Raw genomic sequence first — 25140 nt, forward strand, 5'->3', positions numbered from 1 at the left:
TAACTTTTTTTTTTTTTTTCACAAAATGTTAACTTTCAAAATGTTAACTTTGATAGTTTTAATTAGTGAGTTATGAATGAATAGCTAAAAACAGGATTAGAAAATTAAAAAAATTACTATACAAACTAATTTACATTTTGATTACCTCAACAGGCACAGAACTCTAACTTCATTCAACTGAAACATAATCCAAATCTCACTCCTTAACTATCTTTCACATTCATTCTATATGGAACTAATCTAGTTTCACTTTGGCAAAGTGACTGAGCCTTGTACTATATCTGTGGTGAATGCCTGCAATCTCCTGCAAATTTTTGTGAAATTTCTTTTTCTAAAAAATTCTTGAAAGTGCAAGAACACTCTAGAATGTATCATACTATTAAATCATTGTATGAAATATAAACTGTACTTCACTTTTATGGACTAATTCTGCAACTTTCGATGACTCTTTTTTTTGTGCTGTGTGAGATTTGAAGACATTCTGTGAGGGTGTTTTGTAGAGCAAAAGGGGAGGCTTGGTTATTTCAAGCTCTGGAAGGTTGAGTATTTGCCGCAGAGATGTGGTGGTGCCGAACTGCCTAACTTTTCCTTAAATCTGTCTAAAATTCTTCTTAATAATAGTATGAAGTCTGTAATTCATTGAACACGTGTAGGATTGGATTATTCAATTACGGCAAAGCACGCAAGGGCTATCTCTCTAAAGGGAGGGATGTCATTGTGGAGGACTTTCTACCGGAAATGGGGGAAACTACAAAAACACCCATGCAGCCAGCCTGCTCGTTTGATTCGAACCTCGGACCGAACTACCAATGTTCAAGGGTCTTGACTGCTCGGCCGCTGGTGGGCGAACACGTATAGGATTTACAGCATTTAACATGTTTCAGGAATTTGTCACATATTTTTCAGTTCCTGTTTCCTTTTATAGTATGGAAGGAAGTTTCTCAGCTCAATGAAACATACATCATCATGTTATTTTCCTTTGCAGTTGCTTTCTTTTCAAGACATGTTTTATGAATGCTTTTATCATATAAGCATTTATAGTGAATTGTGATGTTAGTGGAACCTGGAATGATTATATTTGTTAGAATTGCCTTTTTCCCACATTAAAATAAATTTCTGGAGGCTATAATGTACCTCATAGAGATATGTAGGGAAAGAGCCTCTACATATATAGAATTTATTGTTATATGGTTTGTGTCAGTTCTTGGGGTAATGCTCTTCATCCTTGGAAAGTAGAATTATGGCCAATTTGACAGTAGCTTTGTGAAGATATTCTTTACAAATGATTTTAGTTACAAATTTGGTCATTTAATATCAAGCTGACAAGCATAATTGTTTATGCTGTTTTCTTTCGTGATTTTATCTGTGAGCTCATTCTTATCGTGGTGTAAAAAGGCACCAATCCAGGGTATACTGAATTCCTTAACTCTTTCGCATCGAGAGAGGGCAAAATCTTAATTCCCCAAACATTGAAAACGCCCGTATCTAAGAATTTCTCCTGGAATGCTTTTCCTTCCCCCATGACAAGTTGAATACTACAGCGCTAACAATAGCCTTACTTAAGTAAAGCAAGAACTTCTTTCTTCGACGCTTTGACACTGTGTGAAGTTCCACCTTGGGACGGGATTGCAACTTCGGGCATCAAAAGCTAAACACTGACAGTAAACAAAGGAAAGAAAGAAACAAAGGAAACAAGGAAGCTACTTTTAGTAGCTTCAAAAGAATGATTGACATGTGATTTAACAACACCTGAAAGCAATGAGTAATGCAGTAACGTGATGGGGGAAAGCACTGGGTAGGAAATTATTCAGGCGTTTCGGGCGTCCAGCCGATGTCTGAATGTTTGGGCGTTTGGGGCGACTTCGATGTGAAAGAGTTAATTTAAGTTGTTAGTCATGCATGTTAAAATCTTTTGGACTATTTCCAAGTTCTGCTAGGGATTATTTAAGGCATGAAGAGCAAACAGGCAATCGAGGAATCTGATTATTATTGAACCTACTTGAAATTCACTCTTATCTCTCTTGTGAAACTGCATGTTGCCACAATGTCCAATGTTTCTTCAGTGTGTTTGGATTCAGCCTTATCTGGCTTGTTCTCATAGAAACACCTTGTTATTTGTTGCAGCGAGATTGGCAAAACATCTGCTAGGTAGTATAATTCTGGCAGAAAATTGAAATCATATGGCATACAATATCCCAGAATACCATGCAGATTGTGTCCAGCAATTTAACAGCTTATATTGCTGATAGAAGCAGATGCTTGAAGTTCTGTTTTCTGCATGTTCTATATCTCAAAATTACCAGAAATGTTCCTTCTGTTATAATATATTTGTGAATTCGTTTTCTTTGTGGTGTAGCAGTTCTTTGACTGGCAGTTCTTTTAACTTTTGGTGCAAATAATATATTTAAATGTCATTTTGGTAAAATCGCTTTCAGAAAAAATTTTTTGCAAAGCCTTTTCGAGTGATTTGGCTGATATTTATTGTACATTGAAAGAAATTAATCTCATCTTTGTGAGAAATCAACTGATATCTCCTGAAGTGGTGTGATTTTGTTTCAGTAAAATGGTATAAACTGAGATGAAACTGGAATAAAAATTGCAGGTCTTAAGTACTGTGGCTTATATTTTAAGTTTAATGTATGTAAATTCGAGGGCTTAAATACATTATTTTTTGTTTTTCATACATGATAAAAGTGCTTTTAATTTGCATACATTTAATGCAATTCTGTTTAATTTACAGATTTTGAATACAAGATTTTATTTAATGTGATGCTTTTTGATTACAGAGTTCATATTCTTGCTGGTTTAACCAGCAAGAATTTTACGAATGATGATTTTACAAGAACATATGTGACAAATTTAAGAATTGCAGCTGAAATGTTGGAAGAAGTAAATCATTTGCTTTATTTCTTTGTTTTGTACTTGTCTTTCCCCTTCTGAAATTTTGTACAAAAATATTTTGTTTTAAAATTTTGTTCTTTTCCTTAAAGTTTTGTAATTTGAATAAAAAATGTTACAAAAATATTTTACTGTGGGATAGTTTTATATTTTGTATAGTCATAATTTTGTAATTTTGTTTATTAAAATGTCTAAATAAACTCATAAGAAAACAGATACTGAATATACAATAAAGAAAAGGGTAGAGAGAAAATGTGAATGATGAGCAAATTTAGTACTAAGACCAAGGTTCGGATTACCGGGACTTTGGCAATTCCAGATTTCAGAAATTTGTAGATTTTTAGGTCATGAGTTCAAATCTAGTAATATGCTATATAGGCATGGTTGCACTATGGCTTAACTTATTGTTAGGTCAAGTAGGAAATGGTCAGGTGTTCCCCCAGAAGTGTGAATATGGTCAACATCAGTATAATGTATTGCCATTGGCCTTCATACCATTCCCTAGCCAGCAATTGTTTGAAAGTGACATGCAAGAATCTCAGTAAAAGTATGTTTATCTCACACCTGCTTTCTTTAGTTGAGTATTTATATTCTTAAGTCTGAGTACATTATGAGGGAGAAATTTTAATTTATTTTTTGGATGGGAGAATATTTATATCAGTCCCAATATTGTATGTCTGAATTTCAGACTTTGTACTGTATAGTCTTAATTTGTGATGTACTAGTATGTGTAATGCAGTACAAAGTCCGTAATCCGGACGTCCATTATCTGGAACGATCTATAATCCAGACCTCAAAGCTACAAACTGTTTTTTTTGGCATGCTTTACGCATGTGTGTTAATGCGCGCGCGTATGCATATTGAGAGGATGTGTCTCCAGATACGTTAAAAAATGCTTGGCATAACTTATGGCCAGCTACCGTATTTCATGGTGAGGACGATGAGCTCAAATTTGAAGGTTTTCAGACATCACAAACTAAAAATGAAATTTTCCACTTATTGGATTTTGTAAAGAAATGTGGAGAAGCAGTAATAAATGAAGATAATATAACAGAAGTTTTCCATTGTGACGACAGTGCCCCAATCATCAATCAATTAACGGACGGCGAAATCTGTAGTATGGTTCTAGATCCAGAAAATACCGCTTCCTATAGTGAAGAAAGTGACAGAGAGGTTATTGAAAACGAAAAAATTTCGATTGACAAGTTGGTTGGTATTCTCGACACAGCAATTACAGGACTTGAACAGTGGAACTTTGTAACTGAACAAGAAATTATGTCTGCTTATGGAGTTAAAGAGAAAATATTAGCACAAAAAACAAAGCAACTTAAACAACTTACATTAAAAGAAATGTTTAATAAAGTAAACAAATAAATATTAAGCTTTTTTTACTTGTAAATTTTGATACCATTTAGATTGTAATTGCTCTTTATTTCAGAAATTACGGTTTCATATTTTTAATTGTATAATTTCTGCATGCCATCTTACCAGATTTAAATTGATTATCTATAATCCGAAAAAAACCCTAATCTGGAATCGCTGAAGTCCCGACTAGTACGGATTACGGACTTTGTACTGTATTATATTTTTCTTATAAATTTATGTTTCTCAACCTCTTGACATTTATGAATACCATTATAAAAAATATTTATTTATTACATTTAAAAGTATTTTTTAAAAGGGATATTTTGTAGCCTTCTAGTTTTAATTTTGATGGTAATTTTGGTGTTAAAATGCTTCAATGATGACTAGTTATAATATGAATACTGAAATTCTGCTGGAAAATAAAGAATGAAGTTACAGAAATGCTAATTAAATATTTTATTGTTTCATGCAAGCTAATTTTTTAAATAAATAATACATACCTTCGGTGTATAAAATATTTTATACTGGTTATCAAAATTAATCAATAATGAGAAATAAAGTAACTGATACTTAATGAAAACTAATTAACAGAAATTTCTTAAAAAAAGCATTAATTAACATAAATTCTAATGTTCGGCAGTTGATTATTTGCAAAATATTGAAATTACCACCAGAGTGTTGATCAGGTGTTGTGGAATTGCACATCACTCTTCTAAAAGTGCATCCTCAGCTCCTGGAGAGTCTGGGGAAGAATTTTGTGCCCTGATGCATTCTACCTACAACATCATAAATCAGGTTCAAGTCAGACGAATAAGGTGGCTAAGCCCTTCAGAGTTGTGTTCTGTTTGCAAATATTCTGATACCGCATATGTTTGATGAGGCTGAACACTGTCATCCATTAGCAAAACTGGTTGTATTGGACCAGTTTTATAGCACCCCTAAACAAATAAATTGAGATTTCAATACCTCATCCATATATCTCCAAACAGTTGCAGAACCTTCTTGAAAGATATGCAGCTCGGTGTGGCATTTGTCATGATTGATTTGACAGATTATTGCATAAAACTTTTCATGAGAATTTGCAAGCTATGTTGGAGCATAGATGGTTTCAGAAACAGACTTCTGCTTAAGGATAAAGCTTCTTTTCATGTTTCTGGCGAAGGTAATTACCGTAATTTACGATTTTGGGGCACGGGAATTCCACATAATGTAATGGAACATGAGCGTAATTCTCGAAAAGTGAACATTTTCCACACCATTTCTAACATTTGTTTTTAGACAAATGTTGGAAATGGTGTTCTTTTTCTTCATGGAAAAATCTAGTAACAGGTGGATTTACCAAGATGTGCTGTCAGAGTGGTTGTTCCCTTAGGTAGAGGAAGTGGTTCCCGTCTTCATTCTGCTGCAAGATGGTGCTTTACCACATTGACATAAAAACTTCAGCCAGCAGCTGATTATCTCCCTTCGTTGGATTGATCAAGTTGGGTCAAATGGTATGCCATTGCTATGTTGGACACCGAGAGCCCTAGATCTAACCACTTGCAATTTCTTCCTGTATGGTTTTGTTAAAGACAAAGTATTCATGCCTCCATTTCTCCAGGACTTTCAGCAATGGAAGTAGCAAATAACCAAATTGCTTGAATCATGAACAAAGGATATTCTATCGCGAGTGCGGCAGGAATTGTAATACGACATACATATTTGCTATGTCACTGGAGAGGCACCCATAGGTCATCTATAGAAACTTGAATAGCTGTAGTTTCACTGTAAATTTTATTTAGCAAACTAAAGTAATTACTGCATTCATATGTATGCTTTTTGTCCCATTTAATTTGAAACACCCAATTAAACCTTCCTTAAGGTCATAAAAGATAAGAAAAATCAGTAATGAGTATTATTTCCATGTTAGTCAGTAACTGCTACATGCTGTGGCATTGAGTGAAATAGACTTTGGACAAGTTGTTAGGAAATGGCAGCCTCCACATGTATCCAAAGTTCATCTGGTCTACCCTATAGGTGTGGCATGCTGAGGTAGGCATTCTCCAATCATTCACCAGACCTACCTGAGTTTAATTATTCAAATTATCTCATTTTGAACAATCCTTGCATAGTGTTACAACATGTATTTTACAAACCAATTTGTTGGAGTTTTTACAAGATACAGAGGTTTTGTGATCATCTCTTCTGAGGCACATACCACAGTGTCCTGAAGCCTGTCTTTGGAATTTCTTAGGTTGAAGGTCTTCTGCATCTTCTATTCCTGCCAATCCTTTTACACCAATTTTGAGTTCTTTCAAGATAGATGGAATTGCAGCTTTTATTAGGAGATGTTCTTTTACAAATTGTAATGCTAAATCTTTTAGAAAGCTCTTTGGTTCATATTACTTCGTCACTATTTGATTGATGAATAATAAAAGTATTTATACCTGCAATATTCATTAAACCGAAAAATACCATTAGAGGCCAATGGTGGCATTTTCTTGAAATAAAGTAAGTTCCACATAACTCATCTACAGTATCTACACCACCTTTTGTAGAGTTGTAAAAAGTTATCATTTCGGGCTTGAGCTGCTCTTTTGACAATGAATCATTGTATGTAATTGTTTAAATGTATACATCGCAAATTTTCGACACGTTTTGAAATGTTTTTACCTTTTTTATATTATTATAAGAAAGATATTATTCTCATGCATGGATGATAGAATAAGAAGCGATTTACTCTTTTTTTGGAACATATAATGTAAGGGTTGATTCTGTAGCTCTAAACCCAAAAGGTGAGTCCAGAGGCCTTTTTAATTTGTCAGAAATTCTTGTAGAATTTCACACTTTTTGAAGTGTTCCAACACATGCCAGTTTGTGCTTTTTCAAAAAGTCATTGGCCAAGGGAATGCTCATATACCAATTTCCGTAGTTATGTATCGTGCAAAGGAAAAATTTTTATTCCATATCTTGTCTGCTTACATTTTATGTATTGTCTGAGTTCATACTTTCCTTGAAAAGGGCTTTAATTTTTCATCTGTGCAATATTCAAATAGAGAATATATTTTTTTGTATGTTTTAATAATATTTTTTTTGAAACATTTGTAATAGGTGCTAGTCTATCTGTCATCCTTTGCTGTGCTCATGAATTTTTTTCATCAAACCTAATAAACCTCAAAAGGAAGTGAATCGGTTAATGGAAACTGTTATTTGAAAAATAGTTATTCCTCTTCTGTCAGTTGACCACAAATCTTTTGTGTTTAGATGTGCTGCTCTCAGCACCCCAGCATAGTATAATAGTCCAAGCAGCACCTTCACTTCAGCCATGTTTGTGTCTTGCCATCACATTCTCTAGAGAATTTGTTTCTTATTGATGAAATGTAAATATTTGTTGATGTTACTGAATCTTCCATTATTTCATCATCAAAAACTTGCAATAAACACTCAGCTGACTTTTTCAAATTTCTAAGACTTTTCTAGACACCAGGTAAATGTGTCACTATACTGTGCAGTCGTGTCTGAATGTTTTTAAGGGGCAATATTTTACTCCATTTTGTTCTATCTTTTCCCAGATAAGAATCATCTGATGTCAAAGAAGATGTGCTCCTAAATCATGAGAGTCATCAGATTCCTGTTCAGAATCACTTTCTTGAGCACTTTCAGAATATTATCACACTCAGAATCGGAATCTTCAATTTCACTATCAGTTTCGACACTAGCGAGAACATCCTGCAGTTGTTGCTGTTCTCTCTCTCGTATGTACTCATCTCAATGGAAGTCTCTCTAGAAATGAAATGTTAGCCTATACGTGGAGTAGCTACAATCCCATTTCACATTCCTTCCGCGAAAACACAAAATCCTAAGGCCATGCGAAAAATTCTTCTGGACGACCCGTTCCTAACTTTGGAGTGTAAAGGTACAAGAAAAGACTACACATGGGGTGGATTTTATCCCAGCGCATGTGCTAACAGGTTATCAGTATTTTAATTGCAGCCATTTCCGTTCCAGGCTCTCAAGTGAATTAATATCTACTCAAAATGTGGTGATTTTATTTTTCTACTTATTTATATTTTATCCCTAAAACATTAAAATGGTGCATTTAAATGTAGGAAGACATTTTTTCTCGGTACTTTTAATATTGTGTAATTTTGATCTTAATTTTTGCTCGGCTAAATCATCCTGATCAGAATCACTGGCACTTCTGAAACACTTAGCATCCAAAAAGTTGGGAAAATGCCTAGTATCAGTTAATGCATAATCAGTTTAGTTAAAAGTATTTTCATTAGGTGACCTTCAAATTAGTTTCTGTTCATATTTATGTTAAACTTTGAACGCTAGTGACTATCATGTTGTGTAACATCTGCCATAAGTCATTAAATTTAACTAGTCTAATGTCATGACTGTTAGCAATATGCAACTGTTTTTCAATAATGGGTGAAAATTCCTTTTCCTTCCCAATTTTAGCTTTGAAATTACCCAAAATAAGTTTAATACCACTTCTGCAAATTTCTGTGTATAACGCATTCCAATCATAATGGGACTTAACTGACTTGGAATCTAAAATAAAGCTATTTATTCTTTTGCTAACAATAAATCCAGTGTGGTAACTATATAGCATAGAATGACTTTTCTTTTCCAATAGCCCTTTTGTATTTACTGATTGAGAATAAGATCATTTTACACAGATTCATCTGCTCAAGTTCCTAAAAAGGCCTTGGCCTTACTTCCTTATTAGGGCAAAATATTCCAATATCTAACTTACATATCTTTGGTTCCCATGTTATTTTCAAGAGAGCAACTTGTTTTCTTGTTCCTTAGACGCAACATAGTAAAACATTTTGTGGAAAAAGATGTGAACCCTAGACCAAATCCCTCGTATAATAGGTCAGTTCTCTATATTTATAATCTACCTGGAGATGAGTGCCTAGCTGTATCCCCAAATGCTAGGTTGCTCATTTTAGTTGCTTTTTATGACCTACATGAACTACTCTGCCCTCCAAAAGTTAAGGATCAGTAGGTTTTTCAAAGCTCACAATTACAAAAATGTCGGTAACATTTAAATTCACAGTTCATATGCATGACAGTAACGAATTTTAAGAAAATATATGCAAAAAAAAAAAAAAAAAAAAAAATAGCTACTGCTTTTATTTTATCGAAGTGAATATTTATATAGGAGTAGTTGGAGAAAAAAATGCAAAAATTGTAATTTTTGTTCACAAGTGTTGATCTTCAGTTGTTATTACACTTTCGTGGACAATATCCAGAAGTCGTTTGCCTGATTCGTTGAGGTGACGGGCAAGCAGACGGATGGAAATGGGGTTGTCACAAGCTGATGCTGCTAGACATCCCAATGTCTCTTGTAGTGTGGTTCACTGACTATGGAGTCAGTGTGAATCTGAGGATGCTGTGTCTAGCAGACGTATTCCAGACAGACATAGAGTTACAACACCTGTGGACCATCATTTAGCTCTTTCGGCTCGAATGAGAAATACATTACTATGCCTAAGCTTATGGCAGATCATATAGTGGCAACAGAAACAAGAATCTCAGCTTCTACAGTGTGCAGATGGCTGCACAATACAGGTCTGTATGCAAGACGACCAGTTGTTTGTGTGTCTTTAAACTAGGGACACAGAGGTGTCCATTTATGTTGGGCAAGAGAACATGTCTCCTGGGCCAATCAACAATGGGCACCTGTTCTCTTCACAGATGAGTCCAGGTTCACATTGGAGAGTGATTCAGGTCATCAGCTGATCTGAAGGAAAAGACCCAATAGATACAACCAATCCCACATTGAGGAAAGGCATAGTTACAGAGATGGTGGAATAATGATTTGGGCTGGGATCTCTTGGTGGTCACACTGACCTTCATGTGTTCCGTGGAGGAACTTTGACCAGTCTGAGATATCAAGACAAGATCCTTGATCAATATGTCCATCCATTTGTTGTGCTGCTGTTGGCCCTGCATTTTCTTTGCACCAAGCTCGGGTTGCTGAAGAATATCTTGTGAGTCACAATAAGGAGCGGATGGAATGGCCAGCTCAATCCCCAGACCTGAATCCTATCAGGCATCTTTAGGAGTACCTTGGGAGACAGATTGCTGCTTTAATCCATTCAGGACCAGTGTAATGTAATGATGCAATGATTCCACTCTTACCAGCTTAGCGTTGCGTATAAGTGAAGAGCTCCGATCAATCTCTTTGGCTTAACATCGCATGTATGTAACTTGAAAACGGAACAATTTAAGGAACATGGAACGATCATATGGCTTTTCACTTTCATGTATCGGCATCACTTTCTGTTCTGTGCTTCTGGTTTTGACAGATTTATTGATGTAAACAATATGGGAATCAGCTGTTTAAGGTAAAGGGAAATGGGTATGTTTATTTCGTTAGGAATTTTGTTTTTTGTTGTCTTCGTGTTTAATGTTTGCATTTTTTGTTATTAGATTGTGGGGGAAATGTATCCAACCCCCCCTTTTTTAGGAGAATGTGGGAAAACACATCTAGCTGGTGTAACGTCAGCGAGCTTTCGTGATGGATAAACTCAGACCAGTTGTTCTTTTCTATATTTATTTTAAAACTTAACATAGACTTTCCTAAATTATAATTAAAAAGTAATTTTGTGGCATTATTAGAGAAGGAGAAAGATATCAGCTTTCTCAATATGTGATGCACGTTACTTGCTCAGCGAAAAAAGCCATCATTGTCCTGTGTGTCGATTCTCATTTTGAATTATTCCACACACAGCAGAATTATTAAATTGGAATTTAATTACCTACAGATAATGCTCAAATTTCTTTTACATTCCGTATTTGTAATTTTGTTTTAATGTGTATAGTATTTGTTTTCATGCTTATAGTTATAAATTTATTATTTTGCATGTTTTATTTATTCCTATTAATGTGATATCTTTATATTAATACACATTAATAATTAGTATGATAAGTACATAATGTCAAAATTCGAGGTCATTATATTAAAATGATCTTATATGAATTTGTTTGTAAAAGTAGGCTTAACTGCTAAAAATGCGTGGCCAGCGGTGACGTTCCATTTCCAGGAATTCGGTCCCATGGCTGTGCATCGATCTTTGTGCACTCGTCCTGAAGTGGTTAAGTCCTCCTACAAGGTCGTTTGATGAGTTTGAACAAGGATTATTATATGTCTGGTTGTTGCTTCCCATTTCACTGACCAACAACTTAATTAACAGCATGGAACATCAGTGCTGCCAATGTATTGCAGCTAGGGCTGGACACATTCCATATTAGAACCCATTTTTGTAATGTTACCAACCCATTTTTCCTCAAAAAACTGTGATATACTGTTTCTCCAAGACTGGATTTCTCTGCCAAGTGTTCATTTTTTGTTGTAATTCATGTTTGTGTTGAACTTCAGAAACATTCTATGTCACATTCATTAAAGAACTGTTTAGTGAATATATCATGTAAATTTCTTGTTTCTATGTTGCTTCATTCTCAAATTAGACACAGAAAATATGCTGTGTCTTAACTTTTGGAGAGCAGTGTATAATTGGGACTACTACAGGCCTGACCACCATTGTGTAATCAATGTGTTTACCTAATTAAATAATGCAATCCTAGATAAATGTACAATTCATTAACAGCTACATTGGGATCACTTATTTTATCTTATATTGGATAATTGTACCGACATAAGAATAGCTTTACAGCTCATTTTGTTATATTAAAGATTATAAACTCTTGTTTCAGTACTAACTAATTCAATTTTGCATGCTACAGATTCAATCCAGGAATCATTTAATGAAAGTTTAATTTTTATTCTGTTGGTGGCAAATTTTGGCCATGGGAAGGAGAGTTAACATTTGGTTTTGGTCAAAATGATTAATTTTCATTGTTTTAAAATGTTTTTAATTATATTTGCTCTTGTTATTTCTTTCCTGTTTGTGTTTGTTAAATGTATGCTTTTATTAATTATTAAAACTTGTGAATTTAAAGAAATGCTCTTCCAGTTTAACCCTCTGAGCGGCCAGGGCTTTCGTTCAGAAAGCAAAAATTTCCCAAAACTGCTATGAGAACAAATTATTTTTCTGATTTTAATGTAAAAATTCTCTTGGTATTTCATACCTGGATTTGTTTTCTTTTGATATATTGCTTTAATTTTTGACATATTTTAATATGCACATATATATACATTCTTACAGATATTATAAAAAATATTCTATCCACTTAGAGGGTTAAGAAAGGAGAGATTGATTTTTCTCTTCTGAAGCTTTAGTGAAATCTTAAATAATTCATCTCCCACAAGCTTTTAAAAATACTTTTTAAATGACTTTAATATCTGAATGTATAATTAAAAAAAATTAGGCTTGAAATTTGAATATTCAATGAAGAGAAGCTTTTCAGCATATCTGGTATGTATCATATACGGCTCAGTGATCGAAACTTAAAATATTGATAAATACATTGAAAGCAAATAGCGCATTACTTTTAACCCCTTTGCGTCGGGTAGCGCAAGCGCGCGCTTACCGCGGAAGCCGGCAGTGTCTTAGGCGAGCGTCTGTCCAGGGCCGGGGGCTTTTTTGGTATTAATTTGCTTATTGCTAAATCCATGAAATTTCCGAAGTATTGTTTAATAATGCTTTATGGAGTATTTAAACGGCTTATACTTTATAGATATTTTTATATATACTTTAATTACCTTATTTCTTGTTTAAATGCATATTTTACACGTTTTATTTTCATTACTCACCATTTTATGACTTTTAACATTATACTTCTGAAAACTAAATATATTACTTAAAATTCTCTTTTCGTATGAAAAATTTGAAAACAGGGATCTACACACAGTCCTATGTTACATTCTTTGCACTCGTAATAACTCATTTGCCGTTTTGGAGAATTTTTCCGGGAATGTGAACAAGCGAAGCATCGTCGTCTCATTTTCTTATCAGTCTCTTCTGAACAAAGTTTTGGAAAATGTCTTTCAGAATAAATATCAGAATTTCAGAATCAATATCTGAAATATTTTGCATCATTTCTGCTATTTCATGCTCTGTTAAACATTTTCGACGCTTTGACATTGCAACGGTAAAAACAGAAAGAATTCACGTCTAACAAGATCTAATTATTTTCTAAAAACTGAACTGCAAACCGAAATACCCAACACTTTAGCGAAAATAAAACTTCTCTACTTATAATAAACAACTACCACATTTTGTTTATAAAATCAAAAACACGTGTATGTGAGTCATGCTTCTCTCATTTCGAGTAGAAGGTCTAATGTACATGTATCTGAAACCATATGGACATACAGTGCCATCTTGTGGCAGAAATTATAGTTTTTAAAACGTTCCAGGACACTGGCACAAATACGTGACAGTCGGGACTGAACGGGAAAATGCTCTGGCACGCCTGTGTGTCGGCTGGGAAGTGAGTGTGTTCATTGCTGGCACGTAGACGTTACAGTCGGCGCGAAGGGGTTAAGAATATCAGAAGGAAAGAAAAGTGTTATCAGGATGAAGATTACTGCTTATGTAGAGAAGTGGAACAAAACTTCCTTTGGGAGAAGGACACTGAAAATTTTTGCATTCACTCAATTTCCCCTTGGAGAAGTACAGTAGTGAAAGAAAACCACATTGAAAGACCTGACACTATTTGTGAGATAAAACTTGAATTGATACAATTTAATATTCAAAGAATGTTTATAGAATGACACAGCTTAGAAATCACAAAATATAACTCAAAAAATAGATTATTATTATAACATTGAACATTTATCATAATAAATAACCTAACCTTCTTAAACATTAAATTTTCTAAGTATATCTATATATATATCCAAGTTATATTTTACTTTTATTTATCTTTGCCTGCATGTAAATTTCAAAAAAAATATTTAATGTAATTTATTGCATTGTTTATTAATGTGTATGATGTGCGTTTATTCAGTATATGTATTTTTTTCAAAAGTTAATGATCATTGTGTAATTTTTCCATTATAGTATTGTTTGACAGGACTTATTGAACCAATAAGTCCTGCTGTGAAAGAAAATTATTTTCTTAACAGTTTTGAAACAGGTAATTTTATTTTGTTCTCAGTTTAACTTCAACCTTTTAAACAATTTGTATGGGCCTTCAATGTACATTTTTTCTCTTTCTTCCAAGCTGTGCAAATTTTAGAAGAAGTTCAGTCACCTCATGTAAAGCTTCTGTTGGTATAGTATAACTTTTTAAATTCTTCATTTACTATTTGTATATTAGATCTGAAATAATGGATTACTAGAATCCTGTTTATCCAAGTGAGTGATGGCTGAGCCATTTTGGATTACATGACATATTTCCAGCACTTGAAATATACTTGTATTTCAGAAATAAATATATGTGGTATTTTTAACCCTCTGTAAAGGCTGTTTAGGCAGTTCGTTATGAATTGTATTTGAACAGCTTTTACTGGCTAGAATAATGTTATATTTTATTTTACTGTTTGTTTAAATAATATAAATCAGGAGTCAGCAACCTTGTAGCTGTGGTGCTCCAAACCTAACTACCAATATGATTCAGGGTGCACAGTTGGAAATATTTGAAACATTTCGATTCCCGCAGCAATGCATGCAGAGTTAGGGAATAGAGGTCAAGAATAGAGATTCAGAGTTTTATTAAGTACTATCAGCTACATGGCCAGCCTTCGTCTGGCTTTTAAGTGTACCGGGAAAATGCCTGAAGGGAACACCAAACGTTAAATTTAAAAACTGCACACAATATTACTTCGCAGAACAACTTCATCCAAAAAAACAAAACAAAAAACAAAAAAAAAAAAAAAAAAAAAAAAAAAAAAAAAACCCACAAATTAAAAAATGTAATACATACAACAAAATTACAATGAAATAAGCAATATCCCTTAAAACAAATATTAATTATCCTAATAAATAAACTAACTAACTTCCTGTTCCCTTCTCTCAACAAACGTCCAGTATCCAAGAGAAACATTAAATTTAAAAACTGCTCAGAATTATCGCCCTCGTTTTTCCAAGTGACAACAGTGCTGATTTTCAACAGTCAGCAGTCCAGTATACAGTTGAATGAAAAACTGTTGCCACATTTCTAAAAGAATGAAACTATCCAAAATGATGCGATAAAATCGAAAAGATGAAATTTTAAAAAATCTGATTCGAATTTTGAAAAAAATTGCTTCGAGGTGCACTGGCTCTTGTCTAAATGCACTTATATATACCAAATTTTGTCTATTAGCTTATGCGCAGCACAAATGAAAGACAGACTCTTTCTTTTATTATATGAAGAGATTAATTATTCATCATTTAAAGGTACTTATTAATATAAAATAAACAAAAAATATAATTATTCCATCACTTATAAATAAAAAATTAAAATTGTATGTATATTATGTGTCTTGTAGACATAATTATTAAAATAAACAACATACAATTACAACATAATAGCAAAACAAAGGTGCACAAAATCATTCTTTTCATTATTTTCATTGAGAACAAAGCTAAATGCAACAGTTTCTTATAATCCAGAATTCTGATTTGTTGTTACACTTTCTGCTATTTCAGTTATTTGTCTTTCAGTGGTTTGCGCAGAAACCGATATTTCTTTAATTTAGGGAGTAGTAGTGTTTGTAGATTTGGTATATCGCTGAACAATAGTTCAACACTATTTAAAAATGTGTCCCTTAATATATTCACCATCTGTGAAAGTTTCACATTTGGCAACTACACAGTGAGCAGTTATGAAACTACATTTGTCACTTTAGGTTTGGTTCTGATTGTTTACAAAAATGTAACTTGTTTCTTATATCCAGAAACAGCTGTTTTTATAACTTCGAATTTCTCATCGAAATTCTGAAGTGGGAGCTAATGTATAGTTTGAGAAATGCCTTTGTATACTTAATTTGCAACACATAAATTTTTGTGAATGCAATTTTTTTTGTATACGAATATTTATTCATTCGTCCAAGAGTCTTAAAAAGTGGGAATATCAGTCTTTCCCTCTTTAGTGAACATTTAAGAGGATATATCTCTATGTGATAACTTTGTAGATTGGTGTAGAGTGTCGCTGAGAATTGTACTGCATGCCATGACACCTGATCTAGATCAAGGATTTCCAAATTTTTTCTTGTATTGACCCATTTAAAAGAATGTTCATCAACCCTGTGATGTAGTGGCCGAAACCGCTACACAAACCCCAGGTTGTAATACAGGGTTGAAATGAACTTCTAACTTAAGTTATAAGAATACCTGAATTTTAATAAAATAAAAACATTAACAATTGCAATTCTTGACAGTATGGGACTTTGATATATTTAATCCCATAATTTCAGAATTTCGTTACCAGGAAAAATGCTCTATTGCATTATACACAAGGAGAGATAGTTCTAGCGAGCCAACATGCCTATAGCTCCAGCAGGAAAAGTTGTCCCCCTCTTTTCAGGAAATCATGTATTATATCTCACTCTGTTTACTTGCACTGAACTCCCGGAGGGGAAAGATTCCTTCATTCGTACATAACAAAAGTGTTTATTTCCTGACCCTGATCAAAAGACTTCTTTTATCTCTATGTCCATTGAAGTGACCTTCGAGGCTGCAACTGGAATCATTAACAAAGGCATCTCTTTGCACAGGATTTCACCACTGATCTAAAAGAGCTGTCAATGCATTCTGAAATCATTCATCCTAGACAAAGAACCTCTATGCGACCTTATTACAACCCCTTACATTTTTCTCGATAATGTACAGCATCCAACATAATCATAATGCAAATAATTGCACATGAATAACTCAAGTAAAACAATTATATTTATGTTTATTTCTGTATTATTTTAATTTTTCAAATATAAATAGTTTTCAGACACAAAATCAGATTTTAATTGCATAAAAATTCAATTTTAATAAATCTAGTGTCTGCACTATTTCTTATTTTACATAGCAGATGGCAGTACCAGACTTTAATGTAATTGGAGATGATTAATTTTAAACTAAATGTCAACACTGGGCAAATAAATACGTATTTCACAATGTTTTGCTCAGTTTAGGCTTTTGAATTCATGTAGTTTGTGTTCTGTGATAACACATGTATTTTAATGTTGTTTGCATCATGGAGTCAGTCAGAAAGTGACAAATTCTAGTTTTATTATAAATTGATCTGAGAATCATTCTGATGAAATAGCCGATTTCTATGAAAGTTTAGAGAGTGAATCTGAGAACAATAATGATGGAAGTCTACTGTTGCCTGAACAAGTGTGGACTAAAATTATAATCTTTAGTAGACCACGGGCTCCCACATTTTTACTTTTGGGGAACAGCAAAGGTTAATGTAAGTTTTGATCCAAATTCTGGTATCTTATATTTTGTAAAAGACAATTTAGTGAGTTTGATTGTTTTGGAGAGTAACAGATATACAGAACAATGTCAGAAATCTCCAGGATTTTGACTGTCCAAGAGTAGGACACCTTTGATATTTGTCACGAAAGGAGAAATTCTGACATTTATTATAGTTACCTTACAAGGTACTTAAAAAGAAGACAATAAAATCTGCTGGAGCAAAAAATATTTAGTTCCAACAGCTTTTCTGATAGCATGATGCCTTGTAATATATTTTACAAGATGCACAAGTTTCTACACTAGGTAATTAAACTTTTGATTCTAACACACATCCCGATCCCAATGTGCACAAAATTTAGCCTGTATTAGAGCACCTGAATGAACTGTTCGAAAAGCTGTAACTCCTGAATGTGATATTCTAACTGATAAAACACTTAATGTTCTTTAAAGGTCGTTTGGGATGGTAACAATATATGCGTAAAAGAAGTCCAGTATTATATATGTTAAGACACAATAACACGCTGAATAAATACTAATTCAGAAGTCAAACAACAAAAATCAGCGTTATATTTACAAAATTTTCACAGGACTAGTTTCGATGGTTTTACCGAACCACCATCTTCAGCTGCAAAACTGCAAATGAACAAGATAGAAAATAATGATTAGATGATCTAATCATTTTAATTCTAATCATTAAAATTCATATTATTTCCTATCTTGTTCATTTGCGGTTTTGCAGCTGAAGATGGTGGTTCGGTAAAACCATCGAAACTAGTCCTGTGAAAATTTTGTAAATATAACGCTGATTTTTGTTGTTTGATTTCTGAATTAGTATTATATATGTTTTCAACAAATTATATATACCAGAAAAAGTATAATTTTTTATCTGAAATTATAAAGATTTGTGCAAATCAATTCAAGTTATATCACCCATCAAACCACTGCTAAAACAAGGATATCATACGATAACTTTCAGCTTTTATACCTCACCAAGATTGGCAGGCAGACTTCTAAAATTTCAGATAGGTACTTATGCATCTGTAAAATCAAATCGAAAAGAAATGCCCCAAGAACTGGAAGAAAAAAAAATCACAAAAGGTGAAACTGGTGTTTTTTGTGGAGTTAAAATTCTTGTCATGAAATGGTAAGATAAGAAAGATTTAACAATGTTTTTTTATGAAATGTCCTTACAAATTACATGGTAGATGTACAGTGCCATGGCAAAGTTGGGGGAAAATGCCTACAGTAGTAACAGATTATGAGAAAAGTATAAATATTGTAGATCACTTTATTGCTTGAAAAAGGAGAAAGAAATCCTGTAAGAAAATATTTTTTCTTCTGTTAGATCAAAATATTTTGAATTGTGGTCTTATTTACAAAAAAACAAAGTGGGAAAAATTATATTTGCTGTTTTGTTTGTCTTTAGTACATGGACTTACTGGAACATATTCATCATCAGACACCATTCCAAAAAGAGGCTGGCTAAACTTTGGGGATAGTTCTTACCATTTCACTTAAAGGTATTTGTCTAAAAAAATGCCATTTGATAAGAAAAGGCAACCATCAAGAGAATGCAAAGTTTGTTGTTTGAGAAGAGATGTAAATAATGAGAGCTGTAGGAAGCAAATTTGTTACTACTCTCCAGATTTTGACGTTGGACTTTGCATCTCATGCTTTGAAATATTTCATGCAAGAAAAAATTATATGTATTATGCATAAATTTCCTAAAATTCTGTTTTAATGTTTAAAGTACATACTTTTTATTTTTCTCTACTTACTGGTAAACCAGTATTTTGGCACAATAATGCTGATTGTAGATTTTTTCGGAACGTTAAATTTTCTTTATTTCAAGCTAAAGAATTCCAAAAATTAAAAATGAATACATAAATTTTTCATAACACATATTTTTAAATGATGTTCTTGAATTAAAAAAAGCACCCTTTTACTGTTTTCTTGATTATTCGATCGTAAAGGTGTTAAAGTGAGGAAGATGACAATTGTATAATTTTCTTTATATTAATTTTTTATTACTATTTGTTTTAAAATTCCTTTTTTTAATTGAGATAGAGATTTCATTTGATTTTTGCATGTTTATTATTATATTTTTGATAAAACTTCATGGAATTAACATTTATGTTATTTAAAAAAATAATATAAGGAATTATTAAATTGTTCTAATATTTTCACTATGTATGACAGCAAAATTTTCTTTATTTGATTTAAAAAATAAACATCATAAATTCCATGCTCAGTTTCAGGTAGTATTTTTTAAGGAATGCACACACACGCTAAATGGGAAAATTTTCAATATTTAATAATTGTACGTTTTGTAAATCAGATTTTTAATAATTTAAAATTTTATATACTCTTCTGCTATTGTGACAAGTTTCAGAAGTGTATGTTTTCATGCATATATATGTAAGTACTTGTACGTACCTACACATGTGCATACGTGCATGCATTTTCAAATTCAGTCCCGATAACAGAAGTGTGCCAAATTTTATTTAAACAAGCAATTTAGAAGTGACTTTTTTCTTTCAATTTCTGTTTGGTAAATATGAAACAACTAGTTAAAATGTAATTGCAACCACAAATTTCACTATAAATTAAAAAATGCTAAATTGGTGCTGTCTCCTTTTAAAATTTATCAATCCAAAGTTTCTTGAAGTGGAGGGGTGAAGGGAACAAGATTCTCAATTCTGTTCTGTGGAGATTCTTTGTCGTGGATGGAATGCAATTTAAACAAATAACCATCATGTGGTTTTCCTTAATTAAATTATTGAATCCATTTTTAGCTTTTGACTAAGTAGGGTACTCCTACATATAAATATATTCAGTGTTTGAACATAAAAATTTCTAAAGAATTTATATAAAAAATATGTTAATAATTGTTTATCTTTTTTTTTTCTCCTCTGAAAGACATATTGTGTAATATTTTAGACAACATGCTAATTATTTTTTATCTTTTAGGACATATACCACTTAAAAATGTTAACAGGTACTGTTGATGGACTTGTCGGTTACCTACAATATTCAGGTAAGATCTTTCAAAAAAGAATGTTGTGACTGTTATCTTGCTGTGTTTAGAAACCTGCATAAATTATTTCATTTATTGTTTTGAATTCCCAAACTTTATGAAAATGTAATTTTTTATATCATATTGATAAAAATGGTAATGAGAAGAATTCGGAATTAACTGCAAATCATCAGCATTCTTATTATCCACACATGCAAGTAGTAGGCTTGATTAGTAGATTTCTTAAAATTGATGTTAAGGATTCTTAAGAATATTGGACTTATTAGCTAAACATTAACTGCTATTTTTGACCTGCAAACCAACAGAAGTTGTATATTAAAAAAAAATTATTCCTGTGAGAATTTTGGCATTAGCTTAGGGTGAAAAATTTAAGAATGAAATAAAATGTTCTGTGTTTATTCACTAAAACCTCATTTAAAAATTAATAAATGGAGCTTTCACCAAGGCTGTATCTGTTTTGTCAAATAAGGCTAAAATGAATGGTTGAATAAAAGTTCCTATCATTTATTGTTTCCTGCACAGTTGTTGTACTTCTTAGGATTGACTGGCATCTGACGAAGCACATAGTTTGTCTGCAGAAGCTCCTATTTTACTAATGTTTAAAAGTGGCTTTAGCGTTTTAACCTTCTAAAACCGGACCGAAATTCTCATAATATAGCCTTCAGACCAGCGCGATCCGAAACAGTTTTGCCCCCTTTTTGACAATTTCTCAATGAGAAAAGTCGATAGTACCCCTCCATAGATGCATTAAAATTTACATGTTTGTCGGATGCTGTCCCATAGTAGATGGGTTGCTAGATTTGGTTTTTTTTTTATGGTTATTTTGCTTTCATTTAAATGAAGTTCTAAATGAATAGAGCATAAATAATTATGCTGTACTGGATGAATATCCAGTGCACTATTTATTTAGAACAAAATGTATGCAATGTTTATATTTCACTCACTATTTCTGATCAATCTCGTGAATAATTTGTGAATTTTTTAACTTTGTTTTCACTTTTCATTTATATTTTGTATTTTCGTATTAGAAATTAGTAAACGAGAACAAAATTTTACAAAATATAATAAATACGAACTAGCTTTGTAAGTCTGCAGGCTGGAATGTGATTTTTAATAACATATTTTCATTAACAAAATAATGGTAATGACTAATTTAATGAAATAATAATAATATTTATTACCATTAGATGATTAGAATGAGATTCAAAACAATTAGATTTTGAGATGAACTTACAGCAATAATAAAGCTTTACATAACAATAACAGAGATTTAAATCTGTTTTTTTTTCGATAATTTTGTTATTATAATATAAAAAAGAAAATCCGAGATACATTGGTTACGTTTCATCACTTAACTTTAACAAATATTACATTGGACTATCAGGCAAAGGAGGTATATCTTTAACGAGAATTTTTCTTTGTAAAATTGGCTTTTGTTTATGTTAGCAGAGAAAAAAAATCCGTGACTTATACATGCAATCATCAAAAGTATTTTTCAGAACAGTTTTAAATGTTCATGAAGAATTAATTATACGTCAATTTCTTTTCATAGATAGAAATTTCATCTAAAACCATCATTACATCCAAAGGTTGAAGTCTTTCATTTTCAACGAATATTCTATTTGCACATAATATATTTTCTAATTTGTTTTAGAAAGAGTAATCTTTCACGTTTTCAAAACAATAAGGACATACTGGGTGTTGACACTTACAACGTAGTAAATTTGTTTTTCATATTTCTTCCAGTAATGAAAACGTTTACCCTGGAATATTTTCAAAGCAAAATTAAGAAAACCGTTTACGCCGAATTTTGGAAAAAGTATCTTCTCATGTATTTTTTTTATTTAAAGTGTGAAATTTTCTCTTTGAAAATATAAAAAATCATGAATGGAGCAAAATTAATTCATGAGAAATAACTTTGAAATGCAATATTTCCATCGTAATATGAAATAGTGGAGAAAAGTGCAATACAGTTTATTTATTCACAAATAATCCCCTCATATGCGTAATTTATGTACTGTCGATTGAGAAATATAGGTTAGTAAATTAAACCGGTTATTTCAATGCTTTTTCTTTATCAGTTTTTTTTACGGTCCCTTCAGTAGAGCGGTAAAGGTGGCTGAAACTTGTAGCTCTTTCGGGTTTGAATCCAGGCTAAAGGGTTGAATTCATGGTTTTTGTGTAACGTAAATGCAAGCCAGCTTCCCTTAGAAAGTCCTCCGCGAAGGCATCCCTCCCCTTATACAGGTAATTGATGTGTGCTTTGATGTAATTCAGTAAGCGAACAAAAATAATCCAATCAAACCCGAAGAACGGGTTGATTATATGTAGAGTTTTCCACCAGGAACGTAAATGCGAGCAATTTCCTCTTAAAAAAGGTTTACACAAAAACATCCATCCCCTTAAGCAGATAGCGTTCGCATGCTTTTCCGTAATCCAATCCTAATTCCTATACATTTAATAGTAAGTTGACATACACCTTATTACAGAGACAAAATTACAAGCCTTTCTAAAGATTTTTTTTTTTTTATTAACTTGTCTGAATTTCCTTTATCTCTTGAGGAGTATAAGAATTTCAGCAAATAAAACTGGCCGAAATTTTATACAATGTAACTGATGTTTTGATTCCATTTAGAAGTAACGTGAGCTTTACTGATATTTAAACACTTTTTGGCAGATCTCATCCTAAAAGAGTGTTTAAAGATAAATTGATTTTATTTAATTTACAATCAATGAAAATCATTGAAAGCAATCATTGAATGAATGAAAATCACAAAAACTATTATGCATTCAGTTGTCTCTTATTTATCTCTTGATAAATCAGACAAAATTGCCTATATAATAGAAGCACTTTGAAAGAGTTAACAGTTCTTAAGGCTTTTATGCTCTCCAAAAAAATGTCAAAATAAAATCTTATTATTCATAAGTATAAAAAAAGTAAACAATAAAAGCAGTTTTAGCTATTTTCTAGAGGGGCATTAAATCTAAAAAATTAATCTATTCTTATTTGCTATGATTAAAAAGCATTAAATCTGGTAAGCTTAAACAGCATGCAAAATCGCTGACGTTTTAATCATAGCAAAGTCAGTACTAAAAAAATTAGAGATGGCCTCTATTTGATTTTCAAGTATATAGGCACGAGACGAATTTTGCGTTTTTTCCAAAATGTAGCCAAACTGATAAGAAGAGGGAAATAATGCGTAGCCAGCGGCTATTCTGAGCAGTGACAATGGATCACTCTGAGATCTACAAATAGGTGATTCTCTAAAATAGGGAGGGAATGGGTGGTACAACAGTTGTGCCAGAGCCGGCGTTAAGGAAGGTCATTTTCCTGGTACAACTGCTGTACCAGCCGGCTTCAGAAAGTTAACCTAAAACGCTAAATTCATTTTTAAAATGAGAGAAAAACACATGTAGAGGAAGCTAGTGCCAAGTTTTGAAAAGTGGGTTACCCCCCCCCCCTCCCCATATAAACAGAAGTCATTTGAAAAAGCCGAAAACCCTTTGTTTTTTAAATATACCTGAATTCTTTTAAATATACCTGAGTTCTTTGTTGGTTTGATGAAAGGAATGAGTATTTTCTCTTTGAATCTTTTATCTATTCGTTAGTATCATTATCTTTTTATCTATTAGTAAGTATCAAAATATTTTATTACTATGATAAGTCATGATGTCCATAAATTAAGTGACTAATCAGTGATTTCTTATATCTGTTACGTATCCTTTATGTTACTGATGCATTACTCTGAAAGGTGTTTCAGCTAATGTTTGTTACAAGTATGTGTAATCACACGTAGCTATATAACTGGTGATGATTTTGAATTGTAAGTTCTCAAGACAGAGATAGAGAGCAAAACACTTCAAAACTGATGGATAGATGATAAATTCACTGATAGCTTTGTAAAACCTCTTTCCATTTCAAAAGACTAATTGTGCAGTTCACATTTTCAAACATGTTTCCACACGTAATAAAATTCCAATAAATAATGAGAAAAATGTGAGCAATGCAACATGTTATAATACATTTTCAAAGAAAGTGTTACCATATTTGACGGCATATAAGACGCACTTTTTTTCCTAAATTTGGTCTCAAAAAAGTTACCTGCGTCTTATACGTGAAGCACACAGTCTTATACGTGAAGGTAATTGCATTCGATAATTGTTTATTTGGGTTTTACGAAACGTGAGAACTAAAAGAAACCACGCTATTGAAACTTTTATTGCTTGCGTGTGGCTGTCTAAATAAGGGTGCGTCTTATATGCCGTCAAATACGGTAATTGAGAACCAGTATAGTCATTTTACAGATAGGTTTTTTTTATGTTTTGAAATTTGACTTGTCTTTATGTATTAGTTTAAATTTTCTTTGTTTTTTAGGTAATACATTTACTGTCAAACTCCTGCTTCTGAAAACCGGTACATTAAAATTGCAATATAAAAGCATTTTTAAAAGTTTTATATGAAAAAATTTGAAAAAATTCTTTTCAGTTTCTCTCAAAAACATATTTTGAGTTTCATTAGTTTCATCTAACTGGCAATTC

The 25140-nt window shown here is 32.4% G+C and overlaps 1 protein-coding gene across 1 annotated transcript in view; it reads left to right on the forward strand.

Moving 5' to 3' along the window:
* Positions 1–25140, forward strand: part of Gip (hydroxypyruvate isomerase-like protein Gip) — a 112402-nt gene that overhangs the window by 68535 nt on the left and 18727 nt on the right. The window contains exons 3-6 of the mRNA XM_085806958.1: positions 2787–2889; positions 14226–14301; positions 14389–14438; positions 20535–20601. Of these exons, the coding sequence (XP_085663084.1) occupies positions 2787–2889; positions 14226–14301; positions 14389–14438; positions 20535–20601 (296 nt within the window). The remainder of the gene's footprint in view (positions 1–2786; positions 2890–14225; positions 14302–14388; positions 14439–20534; positions 20602–25140) is intronic.

The sequence above is a fragment of the Stegodyphus dumicola genome, chromosome X1 (genome assembly GCF_044657685.1).
Source record: "Stegodyphus dumicola isolate Sdum_Otavi_A_Nest chromosome X1, ASM4465768v1".
NCBI classification, from domain to species: Eukaryota; Metazoa; Arthropoda; class Arachnida; order Araneae; family Eresidae; genus Stegodyphus; species Stegodyphus dumicola.